This window comes from Amphiprion ocellaris, chromosome 8, assembly GCF_022539595.1.
Source record: "Amphiprion ocellaris isolate individual 3 ecotype Okinawa chromosome 8, ASM2253959v1, whole genome shotgun sequence".
Lineage (NCBI taxonomy): Eukaryota > Metazoa > Chordata > Actinopteri > Pomacentridae > Amphiprion > Amphiprion ocellaris.
In genome coordinates this window covers 18,566,287-18,590,326 of record NC_072773.1, presented here as the reverse complement: position 1 = coordinate 18,590,326, position 24,040 = coordinate 18,566,287, and the positions used below count along the sequence as shown (strand labels likewise).

The window sequence follows — 24,040 nt, the reverse complement described above, 5'->3', positions numbered from 1 at the left end:
GTAGTTACATTTTCGTTTTTGCCGTAACACATTAATTTTCAAAAATATTTGCTACACTGAAAATTCAAAAGGACAAAAGTATTCTTCCAAAGACTGCATCCAGTGTGACAAGGAAATGAGTTGTGCAGTCTGGAAGGCTGGAAATCATAAATTAAATATTTTTATACATGCACTGTAAAAAAAATTGATGTTTTAAAACAGGTTTTAACTGCATTTTTTTTTTAAAAAACAATTTACTGCTATTTCCCCTGCTTTGTTAAATTACAGAAAAAAATAGTAAAATTACAGAAAAAAATAGAAATTCATTTGTTAACCAATTAAAAAATGGCTAGGTCAATAGGGGATAGTTCGGAAATCTGTATTTTTACAAATCTTATTTTTTTCTTTTACACCTTTGACCATAAAACAACATTGCTGTTTAGCTGATTTAAATCAGCAAAAAATATTACTTTGCAGATATTTGCCTCTTTCCTGTTGTGTTAAGTTGCAGATATCAACTAGTAAAACCATAGGGAGAAAAATATTATTTTGTATGCAACTGTGACAAAAAGAAAAAGAAAAAACAGGCCAAAACGATATTTCTACAAACAGTAAACCACTCTTTTACACTATATGACTATAGAATTACAAACTTTTAGCATATATTACTCAGCTAAAATATCATCATATTACAGATAGCTACATTATATTTACAGTTTTTAAATGGTACACTTTCCCACTGTTTTAACATAATTTTATCTGATACCTTTGCAGCCAGACTTCCATTGTTTTTATACTGATTTTTTTTTTACAGTGTAGGCAAAATTATGCTCGCATGTATCTGCATCAGCAGCACATTCCTCCTGATGCTGCAGTAATTTTACAACAAAGAAAAAATCATACTTATGAAAACAGCTGATATTAACGAAAAGAATAAGTGCTTCAGTTATTTTCTGTTTGCTATATTTTCTTGTTTTGAGGTTGGTGGCACCCTCTCTCTCTCTCTCTCTCTCTCTCTCTCTCCCTGCCCCTCCTTTCATCCAGTGATCGTTTTGTGAACCCGTTAGCCTGTCATTGGTTTAGAGACTCCAAATGACCCTGTGTTTCTGCAGAAGACTAATTCATCCCCTCCTTCTCCCTCCCGTGGCCACTGGCAATACTGATGACCACCAGAAAGACACACACACATACACACACACACACACAAGCATAGACACTTTTCATACACACACACACGCATGGACACTTTTCATACAGGCAGACGTTAGCACATGCACGTACACACTCACATGTGCACACACACACTGATGGCTGCTGTGGTTTGCTGGTGTAATGTGCTTTGTTGTGTGAAGGTATCAATCAGAGGGGAGCAGATTATTAGAGTGTCTGAAAGAGATCAAACAATGTTGCCGTCTGCACCCACACATGGCTGATTTACAGGCAGGCTGATAAAGTACTGCAGCTCTCTGTCAGGGGCTACATGACGGCTCGCCGCGCTCTTAGGATAAATTATTGCAGAGGCCCGCGGTAATGTCTCTCCACCTAGCAACCAGCCGCCCTAGCCGCTGCCAGGGGAGCCCTGCCTCGTCTGCCATAATGGCACTGTGTCCGGGGTCAGCAGTTACTGTATCGTAGCAAGGTGGGAGGGATACACACACACACACACACACACATATATATAAATATATATGTGTGTATGTATGTGTGTGTGTGTGTGTGTATATATGTATACACACACACACACACACACACACACACACACACGCTTGAATGCATGCGCGTGCGGGTTTGAGCACTGTTTCTCGTTTGTCTCTACACCTGCCATTGGAAGCAATGCCAAAAGACACTCAGGGATGACTGCAGGAGGACTGAGTGGACACAGGGGAGGTGCTGATGTCTCGCTACAATTTTGCAGTAGAGCAACATTTTGAAAAACTGACACCAAGGTTCCAAACAAGACAGTGCTAAGAGAGGGAGGGGCTGCCATTATCAAAAAATAAAAAATAAAACTTGGCAAAAACATTATAGAAAGCCATTTGTAACACGAAGCCTGATCTCACTTGTGTGATTGGCCGAGAGGCAGCAGATTCTTTCATGCTATGTCCTCCCTCTGACTGCTTCTGTCCTTATGTTTGCATGCAGGCCTGCACAAAAACAATGGCTCTGTGATTGATAAACGCCTGAGAGGGACGTCTCCATATACTGGTAATTTTATGACAGTACTTGATCCACTTCCCAAAACAAGACTGCATATTTTGAGCTGTGCTTTAGCAGACAGTGACTAAGATAGATATATACATAGATAGGCAGAAATCAAAATGAATAAGTCACCAACCAGAAGTGGATTTCACTTACGGATGACACATAACTATTTTATATGCCGCTGAGTTCCTGGCCTTTTATTTACTCAAGATGGCATTTTTTTCTGTACACTGAGCAAGGTCGGAGAAAGTAAAACTCAGCTAAGAAATTGGCAGGAAAGAAACAGGGCTGCAAAAAGAGGGTAGAAAAACTATACTGAGATGCTGAAAGATAGATGCTGTCGATTGAGAGTAATGAATATTTTACTGAGGCTTTCTCCATTAGAGCTTTTTCAAGAGTATCTTTCGATATAAAAAAAGGGGGTGTATGTAAGAATAAAAAACACAAACAACTAAAAAATACATTTTTTTTTTCTCTTGAGCTAAGGCGGTCCATAGTCGTGAGTTCGGAAACTGGCTTTGGCAAGCCGTCTGCCATTTTAGTAGTGACTGGGTGATCGCCTCCTCCCTGCCCCCTCCCCTGTGTTATCTCGCTCAAAGCAGTGCCATCCCTCCATTGTAATAATGCCGCTTCCCAGCAGCCCTTGGAATGACCTTTCTTTAATTAACTGCATCTTGATGAGCAGATCTACATAGAATGTGAAGGTTAATTAATGAAGTATCACTGCTTAGTCTTAAAACCATCACCTAGCGGATGACAGCCAGCCCACCACTCTCAATTTTACCCCCCGATCTCATTAGCAATGGAAGGCCAATGGACAGCTCGGCTCTGGCCAGTGGATCTCAAATAAATTGTATCAAAGACAGGCCCTTTGATATCCTTCATATGGCTACGTAAGACCATATTCTGACTCTCCACTTTGAATTATATATGAGAAATACTCACAAATAGACACACACATATTCTTGCATCACATAATGTGTTCATGTTTTTCTCTGAGGTATGAATCTAGTCAGCAACCCCATAAATAATTCAAATGAAGGTAAAATAATATTTCAATTAAGATCCATGTAATCTGTTTCCTGCAAACAAATACATGATGGATGGTGATGGATAATTCTTGTATTATTGCGCAGTTTCATCTTGATAAGCTTTCGGTTTCCGTGTGATTTCATTTCAGGGCGCATTTCAGCATTGCTTATCATCGCAATTTGGAAAGAGGATCCACATGAAGCAAATGGTGCCCAACTACTAAAAGTGTCTTTGTGTGGCAGTTAAAGCTGGTAGATGGGCCGATGATGATCCGGGGTCTACAGTTACGGTGAATTTCCCAAAACTGGCTGTGCTCACACAGCTTTCTGTCCATCCATAATCTACCACGGCGGAGGATGAGGTGAGCCATCACCTCAGTATGCTGAGCACTTTGAGCACTAACACAAGGTGGACATGCAACACTATCTATCACCACTGAAGCTGTTTTTTGCTGCTGTTGATTGCAAGGTTTCCCTCCTGGGTATCACAGGCCAAGCAAGCCACCTGGGCTCATTTACCTCCCCACCTGGCCTGGACATTGGAAAATGAAACTGAAAATATTCAAGATTACTACCCTGGGCTGACTTTTCTGGCTGCTTTCATGCTGAATGAAAGCCCCAGTCAAAAGAGGGTGATTTTAGAATTCATTCAGATTTTGCACCCAATTTAATATTGTGCAGTTGTGTCATTATCCTACTATAAATCTGCCAGCTGGTATGCATCATATGCAATTTCAGTGACACCATCTGAGAGACTGGTTGTGTTGCTGCAGTATGTATATATATATATATATATATATATATATATATATATATATATATATATACACCATTATTGTCTCTGTATTAGGATTTATCAACATTAAGAATTTTGCAACAGTTAATCAGTTAGTTGTCAAATTGCACATTGACAGCAATTTTGAAAATTTATTAATTAGTTTCAGGTATTTTTTATGAAGAACAAAGTCTATAGTCTCTGATTGCAGCTTCTTAAAACTGAATATTTCTTGTTTCTTTCCTCCTCTGTGACAGTAAATATATTTGGGTTTTGGACAAAACAAAGCATTTGATGGGATCATCTTGAGCTAAGGGGAAACACTAATTGACATTTTTCAATATTTTCTGAAATTATTGACCAAAAAATAAATAAATAAATAAATGAGATTCTCTGTGTAACCTTGTTCGAGCCCTAAAGTCAAAGCATTCCTGCATGGCTTGGTGTCGGGTAGCACAAGAGGCACAAACAACTTCCACAAGACAACAGACTTTGACATGCACATGTTTATCCTTTTTTATCCAATATCTGCAGAATAAAGAATAAAATATGACAAATATACCCGGACCATCTGGATACAGCTAACCCACAGGCGAGGCTACCAGTCTCTATTTGTGTCTGTTAGCACTCCAAAGTTATTGATTCTTACCATTTACCGCTGCAACCTTTCGACAGCAGACACAAACACATATGTTAAAAGTGACATGGCTGACTTCGTGACAAGCTAACAAAGAGTGATGCCCCCCTGCTGTCTCATTGCCATCTGTGCTTTTATAAAACACAATGCAACAAGATAGAATAGAATCTTCTCTTCTTGTTTTTTATCTGAGTGTAATTTGTGTACAGAACGACAGTGATTTCCAGGCCTCATTTATGGATCAAGTCGCGGAGAATGACGAAGTGAAATTCCATTTTGTTCCTCATAAATTGTTAAGATATTGCCAGGGTAAACGCGATCCCTAATTGGTGTAGCTTTTTGCTACCAGTGATACAGTGTCACACCTTCACTGATGACTGTCAGGTAAACTTTCTATATAGAAGTATTTCTCCGCTGAAGCGTCTATCTGATTTCCCTTTCAGCACCTCGAATGACACCCCACTAAAAGCTGGCACAATACGCTTCCCGCACACAACGCTGTCACCAAAGACAACTTGGGAGAAGCGAGTGTTTTGAGAGTTTGAAACAAAATAGCTGGTGCAGCATTTCCCCATTTCCGTCTGAAATCCTTGACACCAGAGGATTTACAGTGAAGTGAAGTGAGGTGGGTGCTGTATGGAACGAGCTGTGGGGGTTGAGTTAGCTGGGGTGGGGTGGGAGGTGGAGGGGGGGTCCACACTACACTCATGCTGACAGGGATCCTCCCTGTAGCGCGTGCTTTTTTTCCATTAGTTCCTTACTCACTCTCTTGCCCTCCAGACCCAAATAGTGAGGAAGATTTAAGTGGCCAGTCAAGTGAAATCCCCAAGGTTTGGCAGGTGTGAGGTCTGGCTTCATTATCTACAGACACCTCTGTCCAATTATGAGCCTTGCTCCCTCTGTGACGATGATGATGCTGTGTGTCTGTAGGTGTGTGTGTGTGTGTGTGTGTGTGTGTGTGTGTGTGTGTGTGTGTGTGTGTGTGTGTGTGTGCAGGGCATGAATAAGCCAGCCTCATTGTTATCTGTCTAACTATCAAGATTCCCTCCTCCATCATGACATCATTGACAATTTCACACAAAAAATGTATGTGTATGCACACGCATCATGTATGCACGCACATACACACACACACGTCTTTTGTTTAGATTTAGCTCTGCAGATTTGTCTAAACCCCAAAATATTCCGCCTGTGGCCTCATTTCCTGCTCTGTTCCAGAAAGCAACACCTGAAACCTACTTGTGCAACCGTGTTAATGGTCAGTTCCCGGCAACGATAATTAGGCCTCACTACAAAGCAAAAGCAAAGATCTGCAATAAATTACACACAACAATCCTGTGATCAAAAGTCTCACTGGTTTTGATACATCTCCATGGCTTCTCCATTTTGCTGACCCACTGGTTCCAAAATGTCAGCTGCTACAAACTGGAGCACTGCCTTGGAAGCTGCTTCAAACAAGCTCTGGGTCTCTTTCTGCAGCCTGATTTTGGACACCCCCTGCTGACAGTACAGCAAAATACAAGATACCTACCATACCTTCTTCCCAAAGTGGACTCCACTAAAAATACTTCCGTTATGACAGAAAAGCACTTTTAAGTTGCAGACAAAAACACTGCTTTTTCTTCCTCTAGGTGACATTCACATTATATTCACCTGCTACTGTGGTCACGCTAACATTTGTGCAAGCTTAAGCTCAAACATAATGCTTAACTACATAACGAAAAGGGTTAATATTTTGTCATAATTTATATCCCAGCATGTTTCTTGGGACTGAATACTCTCCTCCTAAGGCTATGGCCTGCTATTGTCTATGAAGCCACATGTACCCTCTCGTCTCTGGTTAGCCTGCACTCATCTGCAGCCCTATCATCTGCATCAGTTGGCAGATACAAAGAGCATAGCGCTGATTTGCGTGTGAGCATGTGCGCCTTTTGTGTGTAGCGCGGCTGCACTTGCTTGCGTGTGCAAGTCCGTGTGTGTGCTTGTGTACAGTGTCTTTTTATATGATAAAGTGGGAGTGTCTGAGGCATCTGATGGTTCCCAGACTTTGGCTCTGTTTTATCTGATGCTGAGATGGCAGCTGTTGACCAAAGGAATTCATACACGTGTGTATAATTTGTCTTACGGCTCAAAACAAACATGGGGCATGGGACATCTTTTACCCATTCAATTTGACATGATGAAAACAGAAGGTCACTATGTGTGTTTGGTTTTCTGAGTTTCTTGATTACAATTTCAGGACTATCTACAAATAGAACGTAGCACAAATCTAAGCACATTACGCAGTATTTTCTTAGAACTGTATATATAACAAACCATCAATGTACTAGAACAAATGTGGGTTGAAGCACATTGCTGCAATGCTTTGAACTCACAAATTTATTTGCCTCCTCTTAATGATAATAATCTTAGGACTGGCAGTAGCGAATGAGCCTTCTCTGAAATCCAAAGGAAAAAAATTACATGAATTAATAATGAGCAAAATTACTCAAACTCCACACACCATGACCTGCCGCAGCACGGTGAGCAGCGGGCCCTAAGGTGACAAAGCTGGATAAATATTTTATGTCTAAATATGATTTTGGGGTCCTGAGCCTGCTGCCTGACAATCCTGCCCAGATCTTCGCAGCACATGGTTAAACCATTAAGGTAAAAGGAGACTTGGAATCTGTCTGCGGCTCTTGTCTGGACAGAAGCAAGACTCGGAGATCAGTGTAGCAGCCAGCATTTGAGGCTCGTGTCAGCGCAGAGAGTGGACGGTGTTCTTTGGGTGCCCTCAGGTGGAAGCCTGGTATAATTGCTGTTGACAACCTACAAGTCATTGTGCAATTAAAGCATCTGCCGCTCCTGTGTGGCAGCGGGCTGTGATGCCTTGTGACAGCTCGTAGCCATTAAGCAACTGTAAGCAGCTGGCGTGCCTCGGTGGGGGAAAATAATGTGACAGAGGCACTCCCCCCTGTTGTTGCCCTTGTCTCATTGGGGAAAAGAGGGACATTACATCACTCACTGAATACAGGGGTATCTCAATGAATGGGAAAGGGGCATGTCTACAAATTAGGACTGGCACAGCTGGATGTCCGAATGATACTTTGATTCTGAGTACAACAACTGAAAATGATTTTATTGTTTCGTGACGATAGGTAGAAGCCTATACTGAAAAAAACAATCACGAGTATGCAGGGAGATGAGCAATGTTCTGAAATAGAACTTAAACAGTGTGAGATTTGACTGATTATTTTATTTATAGAAAAAGAAATAATCATTAAATCATATCAGGGTTGTTTTCTGCAAAAAATCACCCCAAAAAAATAGCAGTCTCACTTTTTAAAATGTAAAAATGTATCACCTTTCTTATGTTCTGTTATAGTAAAAGAAATATTTAAGTTTTGAATTCTTGCTCAGACAAAACCCTGTTTACGGGGAACTGCCATGAGCATATTATTCCTATTTTTTGATTTTTCAGTGAACAAAGGTAATACTTAGCTGAAGCCTTAATGAGAATAGTTTCAGTCATACGCACATTACTGTTGGTGCAGTGATTTCTCATAAATAAGGTTTAATAAGGAAATGGCCGAACTACTCAATTCTACAAACAGGGAGAGAAACCCTAAGCTTCAAGTGGGAAAAGTGAAAAAACAGATTTACAACTCTTTTGACTGTCTAGATCAAAGTAGAAAGCATATCGGCCTGTCCTCCCCTGCTGGGGGGGATGACATAAGTCTTTTTTTAATTACCACATCTCCGAGTCATTTGCCTGTCACATGTAAATGCAGCCGTTTGATTTACACTTTACCATGCAGAGTTTGTAGGGGATTTATGTGCATATGATTTGCACACTTTTTGGCCAGATCTAATTATTCATTTAATTAGCTCCTTTTCATGTCTTTCTCAGTCTTGACTGTGTCATCAAATTTCAAAATGCTACAAAAACTGTATTTTCTCAATAATTTCGCCTAAACAGTTAACATATAAGTGTCAGAAAGAACCTGACAGAATGTTATTCAGACATTTGTAATCAACTAGTCACATTCATGAGGGCAGGCCATGAAAGGCCGTGAAAGTAAGTGTGTGTGTGTGCGTGTGTGTGTGTGTGTGTGTGTGTGTGTGTGTGTGTGTGTGTGTGTGTGTGTGTGTGTGTGTGTGTGTGTGTGTGTGTGTGTGTGTGTGTGTGTGTGTGTGTGTGTGTGTGTGTACCTCCTGTCTGTCTGAAGGATTTGCTGTTTCAGCAGGGAAGGAATCAGTCCTGTGCCTTTGCCATGCAGGAAAGTCAGCGTAAGGAAATTCCTGAGCTTCACATTGGCAATCACGCAGTTAAGGACCTGCCACTGAAAATGGAGCTGTATGTCAGTCACTTTCATGGCTTATTCACACCAGCACAACTGCTCCGGCATAAAAAGAGGCATTCTCATTCACTCACCCCTACAACCCAGTAAATTGCCCTTTCTTGAAAATGGTAGAGTCTGTACATTTACATGCCCTAGAACAATCGCTACATCTGAAAGTTAACCTCTCACACAAGAAATACTCTTTTAAGTCATTGCTTTTTGTGCTGCCATCTGTTAGAATTACATATTATTTATATGATCTCAACAGACACAGTTTTAGTACTTATGGTAGGTCACTGTGGCTGTTTTCATGACACTACAACATCCATCCATCCATTATCTATACACCGCTTAATCCTCACTACGGTCGCGGGGGGGCTGGAGTCTATCCCAGCTGACTGGGGTGAAGGCAGGGGACACCCTAGACAGGTCGCCAGTCTGTCGCAGGGCTACATATAGAGACAAACAAGCACTCTCACATTCACACCTACGGGCAATTTAGAATAATCAATTAACCTCAGCATATTTTTGGACTGTGGGAGGAAGCCGGAGTACCCGGAGAAAACCCACGCATGCACAGGGAGAACATGCAAACTCCATGCAGAAAGATCCCGGGAAAGCCAGAACGCGAACCAGGGATCGTCTCGCTGCAAGGCGAAAGTGCTAACCACTACGCCACTGTGCAGCCCGACACTACAACAGGTGGCAGTAATTGTTTCGTTTGGCTTTCTAGAAATGACGAGGTAACAGCTACTATGTTTGTTGCAATTATCATGTTTTTCATGTGTGGCCAACTGTACTCTTTTTGTAGAACAGGAGTAGTGCTGTCCGGTGCATTCTTGTGCTCGTAAATACCTCAGCGTCACCAACTGGAGCCTCATATACTGCAGACGTAGCCCTGTGTTAAACAAAAGCTATTTTTATTATTATTTAAAATATTATTAACAGACAGCTTATACAGCAGAACTTCATATTTACCATTGGTGCTTTGATAAATTGCCTCTCAAAATTTCTGACAATTAGGTTTGGGACAAATACAAAATTTTAATGATAAAGACTTGATCTATATTGCACTTTTAAAAACAAGCCTTTACAAAGTGCTTTGACAGACAAATCAAAAGCCCGATATCCAGAAGGCAACATAACAACAATTAAGATGAAGTTAAAACAAGAAGACAACAGATGCAAAAATGCAAAACACAATATGTCAGTGTTAAAGTCATTTCACCATTATTTATACGGCACATTTAAAGCAACAGTCGCTGAGCCAGAGTGTTTTCCAGTAGAGAAATAAGATTATGATTTACATAAGTTTAAATACTAAGATTAGACACTACAAATTAACCTGACTAATTCAATTATTAAGATTAAGGCTATATAATATTATATACAGGATGAACCAGGATAGGAAGTCAATGTTTATTTTCTTATACACACATACATATATATATAGAATAACAATATAATATGTACACAGAAAGTACATTTAAGTGACCAATTTTAGAGGGTGATTAAATCATAGCAGACTACGGCTTTGTTATGATGGAACTCAATGTAAAAGCTTGAAAATATTTCCCGGGTCATTTTGAGCAACACAGACTTGTTATTTGTGTGTGATATTAACTTACATTTTGATGTTACTCTTGCTTTAACTGCAATGTAAATGTCTGTTTATGTGTGAATGTATGTTTATGTATTTAATCATTTATTGCCAACTAATTTAGAATTGGTGGACCTGGCACAAAACTTAGAACTTTTCTGTTGCATCGATATCACTGATATTTAAATTGCTGAGATTAAAATAATGTCAAATTACTGCTAACCAGGGAGGCTTAGCTTACAGTAGCAACGGATGGCTGAAGCTAGCTAGCTAGTGCTATAGCAAGCTAATACAACATAACATTATTAGTTTTACATAAAGTCAGCTAGTTAGTCTTTCAGGTAGTTAATGATACATTTTTAAACTGCTGGTTAGCTGTTGTGTTCCTGTAATAGATAGTAGTGTACATAATTTCAAAGCTTCTATATTGAAAATCATTGACACGTCCCTCAAAAGTCCTGCTCTAGCAATTCCACACATTGAAAAAACAAAAGTATTTGTTTTCTTGTTTGTTTGTTTGTTTTCGGTTGAAACTAATAAATAACCCAACATAAGACTCTCGTGTTAACAATAAATAATGTTTGTATATGTATATTCTTAAAATTTAAAAATACAGAGGCTTGTAATGCAACATCAACTTACCTCAAAACCACTTCCTCTGATTGCTGCCATTCATGCACAGAAGCGACGGCTTCCTTTCCCACAGCATTAAAAGCAACATGTGACGTTACCTAGAAACGCATGCTTATTTCTCTGCCGCAAACCCAAAGTAGCGTGTCGTAAAATCTGTGCATCAGAGAAGAAAACTGCAATTTCTTCCCAGTTGACACGTTGAATTATGAAATAGTTTTTCTGGCTGCGTTTTTGAACGGAGTCGCTGCATTTCAACACCAGGACGGAGGCTGTGTATTCTCAGAGAAGGCAGAAAACGGAACCGGGACTCTCTGCTGGCTCGCAGGCTTCACGACATGACGCCTTCCTTGATCGGATGACGCGTGTGGACAGAAAGCCGGTAAACATTCAAGAAGACAGGCTGCAGGGCTGCACAGAGGCTGCTCCTGAACCGTACACAAACGGCGTCTGTCGCCACTGTTATGGTAAAGCCAGAAAAATCCTTGTTCTGTGCATTAAGCGTTTGAATTTGACCATAACTGCAACGTATTACATGCATGTGTTGTTCAGTGGTAGTAAACGGATTAGAAGTGCTAGCATTATGCTATGTTGTGATGCCTTCACTTATGTGTTTGTGCTTTAAATTGTGTTAAGTGTAGGCTTGTGATTACAGTGACACATTTATCTACATGTACACCTTAGTGTCATGTTGTAACTTTCAGCCAACCCAACTGAATCGATGTAGCTAATTTTACCTTGAGAGAAATCAATGGAGCTCGTATTTTAGAACAAGTGCCACTCGTCTTATCGTGTGAAGCAAACCTCAAGGTTTCACCTTAGTTTTGAGTTACATTATGTGACCTTTTACTGTTTTAAAAGGGTCGGTTCACGTCAATTCTGACAGAATGAAGAAAATGTGTTGCAGTACTGTACCAGATTTTGTTCAGTCTTCGCCAATGTGTTCAGTGGAGTCAAAAACGAAGTTCTTTTAAAACTTCTTGGCTGAGATTTGAGAATTTCATTTTATTTTTCAGTCTATGAAATCCTCTATTTTCAACCAAAATATCTGAGCAGGTCACCCATATTTAGGGTTCAATATCTCCTTTAATATAACTCCCACAGACATGAAATTTGGTGAAGACACAGACAACATTGTTTTCAGTTGTCTGAATGTCAGATGTCTCCAACAGAGGTCAAATTTTTAATTGTGGGTGCTTGAAAATAAAAAATAAAATGCCAAACTTTTTAAACAAGGGTGCTATTGTTGCCCCTTTAAATTTCATTGATTGTTTATATATAGATGCATTCATATGTCCTACAAAATATACAGCGTTTGGTTGACATTTTACCAATATTTTAAAGCTACCTACCAAAATAGTGATGTGAACTATTTCGTAGGACTACAAAATGTGATGTGCATGAGGGTCTGTATGTTGTCATTATATGTGCAAAGTTGCAAGGTGCTTCCATGTTGTTGTCATGTTGAGATTTAACAACACATGAGGCTTATTTGGCTTTACAGAATGAGCCCATACATATACCTGAAATAAACACAACAGAGAAATTAATAATAATCCATCACACATCACAATATATCTTATGTTTATTCAAAACACATCGTCTCAAGTGCTGTAACAAGACAAACAAAGAGGTTTTAAGTGACACTCTTTTTTGTTGCCAGATTAAATACAAAAAATCCCTATTAACAACTTAATTCTTGGTCCTAAATAACAAATAAGAAAACTCTGACCAAAATCTGAGACAGAGGAGCAAGACTGCTATCTGAAATAACACAGAGACCCAAAAGTGGATTCACAGTGACAAAATTAAGTGGCAGTCATTTTATTTCATATTGTTTTCAGCTACCATTTAAAGAAGGTGTAATTCTTAAATGACATCTCACATCCAAACGTGTGTTTCTGCTTTGTAGCCTCATGAGACTTGGTCCCTGCGAGGGGTTCCCCCTCAGGTCAAACCAGCCACCGGCGGACTTGTCAGTTGCCCTTTCTGCCCTCGGACAGCAGAGTACCCCGCTGTGACTGCACACCTTCAGAGTCACCAGAGGTCGATGGTACAATATGAAGGTATGGTGAATATGCAGAGACTGATAGATGTACAACAGTGAATGTACAATTATTCAGCCTTCCCCAAAGTTATCACCATTTTCTGGATTGTATATGAATCACATAAGCTTCCCCAGTTACTATTTGATATTTTTTACTGTTCAACGCAAGTACAAGGAAGCAATTAATGATTGTTTATGACTATTTATTCTTAATAAATAATCTGTTCTAGTAACACAACAGGGTATGACACCTCTAGAGGCGGCTGAATGCTTTTGCAAAAAACTCCACATTATTGTGATCATTACTGTTAAGTTCTGAACAATTGTAATCAAAAGAGTGGGAGCCTGAGCACGTACACATGTTGAACTCAACCAGCAGACTGCTCTGTTCTTGCACAGCCTGTACTTTTTCCCCCATTTAATGTGGATATTTCATTGTTGTGGTTGCAGGTTATGACATTTACAAATGCCACCAGGCATGTTTAAAAGATGGTCACTACCACTGTGACTTGTGTCAGAGGGCAATTGGGAGGAAGGAGCTGTTTGAGAAACACCTTAGAAAGTGTTCTTCAACGTCGAGGCAACATCAGACCGGAAAAACTGATGAAACCATCATCAGTGACCCTCTCTCACCAGAAACCGAGATGCACACAGAAAATGATTTGATCTCTGGCAAAACAGGCTCAAAAATGGCAACATACACAGCCGAAGGTAAGGGAAGACGGTCGCTAGCTAGTGGACTCTAACATAGATTTTATGTTGTCAGTTTCACAATCACTCATTGTACAAAGTCCTGTTGAAGTCATGGTTATGCTTTCTGCCTTCTGCAGTCGCTACAGGGCATTCTGTTGTGGTGGAGGTGAGCCCAGACATCCACATCTGTGGCTTCTGCAAACAGCAGTACAATAACTTTGAGGTCTTTCTCGCCCATAAGCAAAATGGATGTTCCTTGCCCACCTCTGATACACCAGCCACCACTACACCAGCCTCTCTCACAGGTAGAACACTGAACTTCTGCTTCTGTTGTGGGTAATTTGAGTGAAAACTTACAGTCTTGTCTTGTTTTCTCGTCCTCGCTCAGATTCCAGCACTGAGTTTGTTTTTGAGGAGACCTACCAGACGTGCGTTATGAGAGGCGTCAAAAAGATCCTGACCAAAGCACATAAAACACCTTCCAAAAAATTAAAACCTGCCCTGACTTCAAAGAGACACAGCTGCTGTTTCTCAGGTTGGTGCCTCTCGCTGTTTATGACTCTAACACTTTCTTCCTTTCAGCTTCCAAGCAGGGACACTGTGCTTCATGCCAGTCAGCCTCATTTCATTAGCTTTTATTTATTTAATACACTTTTAGGTGAGATTTCCACGAGCACAAAGCCTACAAACACCTTGTAAAAACATGTTTTCTTGATTTACAGGTTGCACTTTTAAGACACAATATGGCCAAAAAGATATGGAGCGGCATCTCAAAACCCACACTGGTATGCTAACCATCTTATACATGTGGTTCTCAGTCGCAAAATCCCTTCAGGTATTGACACGAGTTGCTTTTTTTCCATCCGCCATCCAGGTGAGAAGCCGTTTGAGTGCGAGCTGTGCCACAAGCGCTTCAGTCGGCGAGACAAGCTCAACATGCACAGCCGCTCGCACACAGGCGAGAAGCCGCACAAATGCAAACACTGTCCCTATGCAGCTGCAGACAGCAGCAGTTTGAAGAAGCACCTGCGAATCCACTACGATGAGCGACCGTTCAAATGCCAGATCTGTCCTTACGCCAGCCGAAACTCAAGCCAGCTCACTGTGCATCTCCGCTCGCACACAGGTAAGTAGTCAAAAATCCAGACTTGTCAGCATCTTTGGGACAATTTTATTTCATGGGCTGTAATCAAATCTTGTGTTTTTTTTCTCCTAATTCATTTCCTAAGGGGATGCACCTTTCCAGTGCCAACAGTGTGACGCAAAGTTCAAAATCAACTCAGACCTGAAGCGGCACATCCGGATTCACTCTGGTGAGAAACCTTACAAATGTGACTTTTGTGAGTACCGCTGCGCCATGAAAGGCAACCTAAAATCTCACATTCAGATCAAACATGGCACAGAGAACTCTTTTCACTGCGTGCATTGCGATTTCAAGTGTACCAACAAGACTGCTCTGCGGCAACACTCGAGAGAACACCAACCCACTCAGCCCATTCAGTGTTCAAAGTGCACTTACTCCTGCTCCAGCAAGGGGGCGCTCAAAGTCCACGAGCAGATCCACTCAGAGGAGCGCCCCTTTAAATGTGACTTTTGCAACTTTGCCTCCAAGCAGCGCAGCAATCTCGTCATTCACAAAAAGAAGTGCCACTCGGACAAACCTGAGAAAGGTGGCGGTGGGAAGGCCGGAACAGGTGCAGGGAAGAGTGGAGGTGGAGAATCTCCGAAGCCTGTCAGCTCTCGGTATCGGGCCAAACTAGATGCAGCTCGAGCCTTCTGCTGCGACTCGTGTGACGCTTCATTTGTGCGAGAGGACTCCCTACGGAGCCACAAGAAGCAACACAGAGACACTCAGAACGTGTTGCAGCTCCAGCTCTCCACACCAGCAGATGCAGTCAGCTTGGTTCCTGTTACGATGCCACAGAGCAACACTCAGCTCGAAGTTCCCATCCCATCCAGCTCAATGGCTCCTTACAGTAACGCACAGCTCAAAATCATCGTATCTCACCCTTTGGGACAGGAGAACCCCTTAATCCCGGCTGGAAGGGACAGTCAGAGCAAGACCAACATGGTTTTGCTTAGCCCTGAAAACCAGGACATGGTGGTCAACTCCATCATCCAGCAGGTTAACCTACTGGCACCTATGCAGCCCCTCGTGTCATCTCAGACCACAGAAGCCACTCTTGAGCCCCAGACTGTCCTTTTGACGCAGCTCAACCCAGAAGACGCCAGCAACCCTCTCCACCAGGCGCTGCTGCAGACGGCCATAACCGCTCAGGACTCCAGCAGCAGCAGCAGCAGCAGCAACACGCAGACTTTTATCACCACCTGCTCTGAACTGGAGGGTCTCAATGCCTTGATCCAGGAGGGTGGCACCGAGGTTACAGTGGTGACGGAAGGGAACACCACCCTGCTGACGGCAGCAGCTCCTCCCGACATGGACCACATGTCCAAGCCAGCAGAGACATTGACAGTCGAGGAGAACGCATTACCCTGCAAGGAAAACGCGTTACTGGTGCCAAACATCAGCCTGAGCAGCCAGAATGTGGTCATCCATGGCGTCCCGCTGATCGTGTCCGCTCAGCCACAGCAGAGTGAAATAGAGCAGCTCTCTCCTCACACACTCTACTCAGATTCACACACACTAGAACGTATCCCACATTAAGTGGAGGGTGTTTATTCTGTGAAACTAGAAAGACTTGAACCGCATCATAAGCTTTTTTTTTTTTTTTTGCTGGTAAGAGCTTGTAGGCCTCAACTTAACCACTGAAATAACAATACTGTTGACTGAAACGTAATATAGTTTTCAGATTTTAGAATAATTAATTGTTGTAGTAGCACAATAGTTCAATCCAGGATGTTTTCATGTTTAACAATGAATAACTTCATTCTGAAAGCTCATTCTTTTGGACTTCATTTCATACACTTTATTTCTTTGTGCCATTTTTGGAGGCATCAAAAAATAAACCTTATTTTAAATAAAGTGAATGAGTTATTTTGCTAAAATAGGGTTTATTTTCAGGCAACATCATAGCAGAAACATCTGAGCAAAGGAATAAAGTGTGAATCAAATAAACTTTAAATTGAATGTATTTATGCCATGCATTTTTAATGTTTGTCCAAAAGGTGGCAGCAGAGTGACAAGAGTAAAGAGTGATGTGAGGTCCATGGTGCAGTCTAGTACTATTGATCTTAAATATTCTGTATGTGTAGCTGCTTTTTCAAGGAATATTTCTGAATCCTCATTCTGAATGTAGGACATAGATGTCGGTTATAGAGAACATTAGGCTACATATCAAGGTCTTTATTTTCTAAAAGGCAAGTTGCTCTCCCAATAGATTTTCCAATAAAGTGCCTGTTTTGCTTGTTGCTGTCTATTATTGTGGCCATTTTTACACTCAGCACTTAGTATTTGCAGAGAGTGGAAGCTGCACCTGAATAGGAGGCCTCTGAACTGTTGACCATTGATTTCTTTCTCGTCTCTCGCCACTAATGGCTTCACTGATGCAGCCTCCTCCGTTTTCAGGCTCAGCATGGCCACAAACTCTGATGAAGTTGTTTGAGGATGATGATGATGATATATTGGTTGCTGGCACTGAAAGTTCACCTAAGAGTTGATTTGTGTTTCCAACGGGGAGCTGTAATTGAGGACAGTATCCCTTTTGTTCTACATTCAGCGTGTTCTTTGACCTCATTAATTAAGGATACTTTTTCCATGATATTCATTAAATTGAATACGAGTGGCTGTAAAGTGTCACTTTAGTACTTACTTTTTCTGTTATTTTACAGCATTTATTAGAGAAATACTGTGCTTTTTATTCCCCTATATTCATCTGACAGCTGTGACTGCGGTTTACGTAAAAGATCTTAAGAGTAGTTTGAAATTTGGAGAGGGCTGCACAGTGGCGTAGTGGTTAGCACTTTCGCCTTGCAGCGAGAAGATCCCTGGTTCGCATCCCGGCTTTCCCGGGATCTTTCTGCATGGAGTTTGCATGTTCTCCCTGTGCATGCGTGGGTTTTCTCCGGGTACTCCGGCTTCCTCCCACAGTCCAAAAATATGCTGAGGTTAATTGATTATTCTAAATTGCCCGTAGGTGTGAATGTGTGAGTGATTGTTTGTCTGTATATGTAGCCCTGCCACAGACTGGCGACCTGTCTAGGGTGTCCCCTGCCTTCACCTGAGTCAGCTGGGATAGACTCCAGCACCCCCCGCGACCCTAGTGAGGATTAAGCGGTGTATAGATAATGGATGGATGGATGGATGAAATTTGGAGAAATATTGTTTTGCAGATGCAAAAATTAATAGCACTGAGCTGCTAGTTTGCTGAGTTTAGCATAAGAGCTGAATATTCTTTGATTTGAACTCTGAGTACACTGATGTACAAAGGCCCCATTTGCAGTGTAGCTAAATATAAAAATAGAAAATGTAAGGACACAAAAAGGAATCTGGGGTAACGGTAATGTATTGAAATGCAGAGTTAGTAAAAAATATAAACAATTATTAGAGCATTTAAGCTTTAAAACTAAAGCACGAACAAGAACTTTAGACTATTTGGGGAAACAAAATAATAACTTCCTGTAAAAACCAAAAGTTGTTTTTCTTTCTGAGCAATCATCCTAAAATGTGTTGATCAGAGAGCACTGGAAGCACTGGTAGATACATTTTGTTCCCTCTATACAAGTCCAGGCAAGTCCTTTTTTCAGCTAAATGTCTGCTGCGTATAGTTTTATAGTAAGATATCCTTAAGGTACAGATCTAAGCGCTTCTTCCACCACTAAATTAAATGAAGAATGTGTCTTTTATGTTTTTTTAAACCATTTTCAAGAACATAAAGCCACATTACAGTGTAAATTGAACTCCCTCTGCATTGTGACTGGGATAAATTACACTCTTGCACTATCTGTACCTGCACTCAAGCTCACTTTTAGATTATAAGAAGACCAGTGATCAGTAGAGTCAGTGGGGACCCTTTTGAACAAAGTGCGTCACCTCAACTTCAAGTGGAAGTGCAAAAAACAGAAAAGAACCTCCTGAAATTCCATTATGCATGAAGATGAGTGTTATGTGTGAAAAGCAAGTAGTGCTCTCGGGTGTATCTCTTTGATCTATTATCTAACAGACTTCCAGGCCATAATCTTGAGCACCCTTGAGGAGGAGAGCCCATCCCCCCTGGCCCTCCACCCCTCCTGCTCTACATGTGACATCATGGCTGGGTTAAGTGTTTTTTTTTCTATAGGCTACAACATCTTTAGACTGTTTGGGTGGGAAACTTTGAACTGCTGTGTAGTGAAACACTAAAATGTATTAGTTTATTGTGTGTGTGTGTATGGTGGCATTTAAGGTGAAAAATGAATGAATAATACGATACACCACACTTGATTTTAAACAGCTTTTCAATTTAAACAAATCTATCAGCAGCTAATCCTAGCATTCTGTTTTGGTTTAAAGTTTGAAAACAGTAGCAGGAGTTGCAAACGAACCTCTTGATACTGTATGGCACTTCTAAGTTCCTTCCTTCCTGTGTTTGAGATGTCGGCCTTTGAATGGGGTCATAAATGTCTCCCCAAAAAAGCAATTTCCACTCACAGCTGCTTAAAGAAATCGTAAGTTGTGATGCATTCCTTCTGGACAGAAACAGATCCAGAAAGGACCAGGTGATAGAAGGACAACAGCCAGAGGCAGATCACATGTGAGCTTTAGGAATGGCAGAAAATAGGGCTGGTGCTTTTAAATAGTGTGAAAATGTCACATGGCTGTAAAATAAACCTAAATGAATTTAGTATGTTAATTTCTTTCATCAGAGGTGGTTATAAATCAGTCACTGAGAGCAAACAATGTGTTCACGCTACACTCCTCCAGGTACAATCTGTCACTTGGTCCAACAATACATTGGTGACCTTTGCTTTGTTTGCACACAATTTGCTGTCCCGTCAGTAAATGGCATTGAATTCCTTAATGAAATTAACTGATTGGTAAAGTATTGATATGCATTTGTTTTTCCGATGCAGGCATCTTTTTTTTTCTTCTTCCCTGTGACACTATTGACATCTTAAGTGAGTTTTGATTTCTCAGTACACTGGAGGCTTTTATCTTGTCTCTGTTCAATTCTTTTTGTCTGTGTGATAGAAATTCAAGATGATAGAGGTATTTGATCGGCCGTTTTCAGCCAAGTAACAAAAAGACACCTTAATTTGCCTTGCTGAATGCAATGTGATTATTTGCTGAGACATTATTAAGCTATTGTAGTGTCTAAGAGTGGAATCAATAGACTTTTGGGCAAACTAAAATTACTTTGCCTGTGCGGGCGGTTTTATGTTTCATATTACATTTTTTTAAATGAAATCATGCACAATTTGAAGGCGTTCACATCTTAGTAATGAGTTTTTCCACACTTTCTGAGAGCTCTGTCACTATTCTGTGGTTTTCTTTTGGTATTTGAGTGTTTAGGGTGTTGTTTTTGCCTCTTTTTTTGTCTATCTTGGGTTGTCAGGAAGCATTACTCTGACAGCTGTTTTGTTGTTGTTTCTTTAAGATTGAAAGCAGAGTTTAAGACCAGTCCTCAGGGGGCAGGAAAGTAAGTATAATTTTGAGCCACCAGGCATGGCTGGAGTGAGAGAACTAAAGCCCATAAAAGTCCTTTAGTGGACAAAAGAATGCTACAGTATCTTCTGTTCTTCAGCACAGAGCCACTGGCTTTTATAATAATGTCCTTTATTCCTTTATGACAATGTGGGTTTCACCATTTAGCGGTGGAGCACTGATTGTGATCTTGTGAATGCAAATAACTAGCTATCAGCTTTTGTGATTCAGCAACAAAGACATTTAGCCATTGTTTTCCCGCTCTTGTTTCTGTGCCACTAACCCTAAACAAATGAGTGTTTGCATGGTTTTGGCCGTGCGCATGGTGCCATGCATTGAAGGGGGCAACAATCCCTCAATTGTTTCCTTTTATTACATATTTAGTGGGATGCAAGTTATGTTGGGAACACCAGCTAAGTGTCGGGCCATCAGGTTTGGCTCTGCACAGATACGGGATTTGTTTTTTTATGCTCGGTTTTGTCACAACCTCTGATCATTCTCATACGTCAGCATGTTGCTTTGTGTTTTCTCGTTCCGCATTCTCAGAGTTTGCAGAGCAGGACAGTCAGTTTTTGTATAGTTCGACATTTGTTTTCATCAGCCTGCTATTACAGAGGGATTGTTCTTAGGCATTTCATAGTTGCTGGAATTGTAAATCTATTTATGAATGCAATGCATACGAGCAGTTCTTTTTTAAAAATTATTTGGACATTTAGAAAGACTAGTACTTGTTGTAGATGCCTAGTAGGATTCACAATTTACACGCCAGTTCTTAAAAACAATACTTATGTATTGTTTTTAGTGTGAATATCGTCCCAGTTGAAACAGCTGCCTGGTCAAACAAACCTATTTACAATTTTAGAAATTCCACTGCTTTCAACAGATGGCTATGAGCAAGCAAAATATGTTCTTTGTTCACACATGCCTTATCCTAAAAAAACAAACATGATGGAAATCTGATCTTTACACATACAAGCCATTGTTGTGTGCGTGTGTGTGTGTGTGTGTGTGCACATACATGTGTATGTGCTTCAGTCTTTGTTTACCTTCCTTGCTTTCAGAGTGCTTAATGCACACAGATTCAGCTGCCACATTAATTCTTATACAAAAGGGGAAAAATAAAGCACTTGTTGGATAAGAGGCAGTTAAAAAGGGATAGTTTGTAAATAGTAGCCTACTCAACGTTAAAGTCTTTAATTTATATTTAAATGAAATTTCACTTAATGCACTTTGAGATTTTTTTCTCAAGCAACCACTCAAGACTATTTTAATTTCCTAAGTTCTGTTTTTGCTTCATTTATAGTTTCTTAACTGTGTCTGTCCTTTTCATCACTGCTGAGGATTCACAACACTGATGGAGTCAATCAGTGGCAGACCCAGGAAATGTTCTTGTTTTCATTTTGATATGCTGCGGTGTTTCTCGGGAATGGAGAGGTGAAGAGACGGAAGATAAGATTTAAGTTGTGCTTTTCACTATTAGCATTTCTAATGTGGTTACAAAAGCAGTGATTTCTGTTTTTTAATGTAAAGATAATTAAAATGTTGCCTGCATCCCTGTTGATGCTCTTCGTTTTTCTTTAAATGAAGTTCTCTTACTGCCACCATAATGTCCACCCAACCCCGTGATCCAAGTCATCCCCTGTCCATATTTGCTGTTTGTTTGACCCCATAAGGCCACGAACCCTGGCTGATCCTTCATCTGAGGACAAAGCTTATGTTTGCAGTGACATCATAAATGCCTGTGCAGAGAAAACAATGGCTGATGAATTTAGCAGGGAGTCGGGCACAGTGGACAGCAGAGAGACACGGAGACGTGGCCTGGAACTTCCAGTGTCATGGAAAGTTTTCAGACGAGGACCCACACCTTGGCCAAACATGCAGAGTGCTTCCCAAAAACGCGGCTTAGCTGCGGTCTGAGGAGATCAGATTGCTGTGGTTGTTGCAGAGACAGTGGAAGGGGAGGGAGGGAAGCATCGCTGGGATCATCATGTTATAACACTAAATGTTTATATGAAGCTCTGTGACTGTTGGAGACAGTCAGAGACGGGGCACTGCTCCTTGGGGAAGAAAGACGCTTTGTTTTTATAGGCTGCCTGGAATGTGTTGAGGACTGTGGACATCTGCTTTATTAGCATATGTGCATCCACCCCCAGCTATGAATCTGCTGGTGGTCTGATAATGTATCACACTGTTACTGATATCTGTAAATACAGACTGTATGAACGACAGGTTTGCAGTTCTTCACACCATTTAATTAATGGGCTGCATTTCGCATTAAAAAATTTACATCTCAACCTGCAACACAGGAAGCAGCCTGTGAGAAATGCCTGCTTTTGAATGCAGGTTTTTTTTTTGTTGTTGTTGTTTCAGTTGCACTACCCAGAGATTATATGTTGCTGTTTCAGTCTGGCTCTCCTGGAGCTTTTTGGTGTGAAAATTCCTCAGAAGCATTCTCAGAGTCATTCTCAGGTCATTACAGATGCATCCCACCCATGCAGTCATACTGACTCGTGGATTACCATTTTCTTTGTTAGGCTAATTGCATTATTGTGGCTTTTTAAAAATCAAGTAGGTGGTATGTGAGCCTGTGAATGAATTCACTTATGGATGAGATTTATTTCTTCACATGTAAATGAAATGCTTCATTTTCACTGTCTACTGTGAAGTTTCCATGGTTTGGATGTGACAGTTTATATCATTTCACGGTGAAAATTGATTAGGTGTGGATTTTTATTAGCAATTGTAATAAATGTAATCTCAATATTATCCTGCAGTGGCCTCGGGTTATTTCCTGATATCACAACTTCATGCCAGAAATTAATTAATTCATGACTGATGTGCCATTTCTCAAAAGCTGAGTGACAAAGATAATGTTGCAAAGTCCCTTCTTGCTGATATCATCTTTTAAATAGACCAGGCCCATGTAACCTAACACCTTCGTGGGAATGCACTCAATCAAGCCTATTGTTTCTGCTCACATACAGTTTCTTGTGTGAGATAAGTATGGCCTGGCTGCAGAGATAACAACAAGGCCTTAAAAGCATGGATGAGACATTGACTGTCAACACCTCGGTTTGTCAGATTCCCAACCAGATTCGTGCTCAAGCAGCACCAAAGTCGAAGAGAATGAACATTATAAATACCAGCGTGTACGTGTGGTGGCTTTCCAGTAAGATATGGTTTCTAATATCACATCATCCCAGACTAATATTCAGACTATTAGTCAGGATGTAATGAGCTGAGCTGGTGCCTGCTGTGATTCATGTAGCAATTGGATGAGGGCAGCTTCTGAATAGGCAGCATAAATATTATGGCACAGAGGATGTGAGTCAGGACAGAGAGAATCCAGTTCACTGGGCCATTACTTCAGTTGAAAGGAAGAGGAGGAAGTTGGTTTGAAGATTTGTCACCATAAGATCTCTCTGTTTTAGAAAGGGGGTGGGTTCCTCTCAGGAATGTGAAAAAAAGACCTGGGTGTTGGGAAGGTTTTTTTCCCTCCTATAAATAAGACTAACTAGTCACAAGATTTGGTGTTTGAGGG

General features: G+C 40.8%; 1 protein-coding gene and 1 long non-coding RNA gene across 2 annotated transcripts in view; one reads left to right on the top strand and one right to left on the bottom strand.

Annotated features, from left to right (window-relative positions):
* LOC111566234 (uncharacterized) overlaps positions 1 to 11,482 on the bottom strand; it is a 143,272-nt gene extending 131,790 nt beyond the window's left edge. Inside the window, exons 1-3 of the long non-coding RNA XR_004847072.2 lie at positions 11,192 to 11,482; positions 9,805 to 9,847; positions 8,819 to 8,949 (exon numbers count right to left, since the gene is read on the bottom strand). This is a non-coding gene — a long non-coding RNA (uncharacterized LOC111566234). The remainder of the gene's footprint in view (positions 1 to 8,818; positions 8,950 to 9,804; positions 9,848 to 11,191) is intronic.
* A 14-nt stretch (positions 11,483 to 11,496) lies between these two features.
* Positions 11,497 to 22,050, top strand: zfp64 (zinc finger protein 64 homolog (mouse)). Its single transcript, XM_023266708.3, has 8 exons — positions 11,497 to 11,646; positions 13,092 to 13,245; positions 13,677 to 13,937; positions 14,057 to 14,224; positions 14,308 to 14,454; positions 14,642 to 14,704; positions 14,794 to 15,045; positions 15,149 to 22,050. Exons 1-8 carry the CDS (start codon positions 11,644 to 11,646, stop codon positions 16,582 to 16,584), a joined length of 2,484 nt encoding a protein of 827 aa, XP_023122476.1. The 5' UTR covers positions 11,497 to 11,643; the 3' UTR covers positions 16,585 to 22,050.
* The last annotated feature ends 1,990 nt before the right edge of the window (positions 22,051 to 24,040 follow it).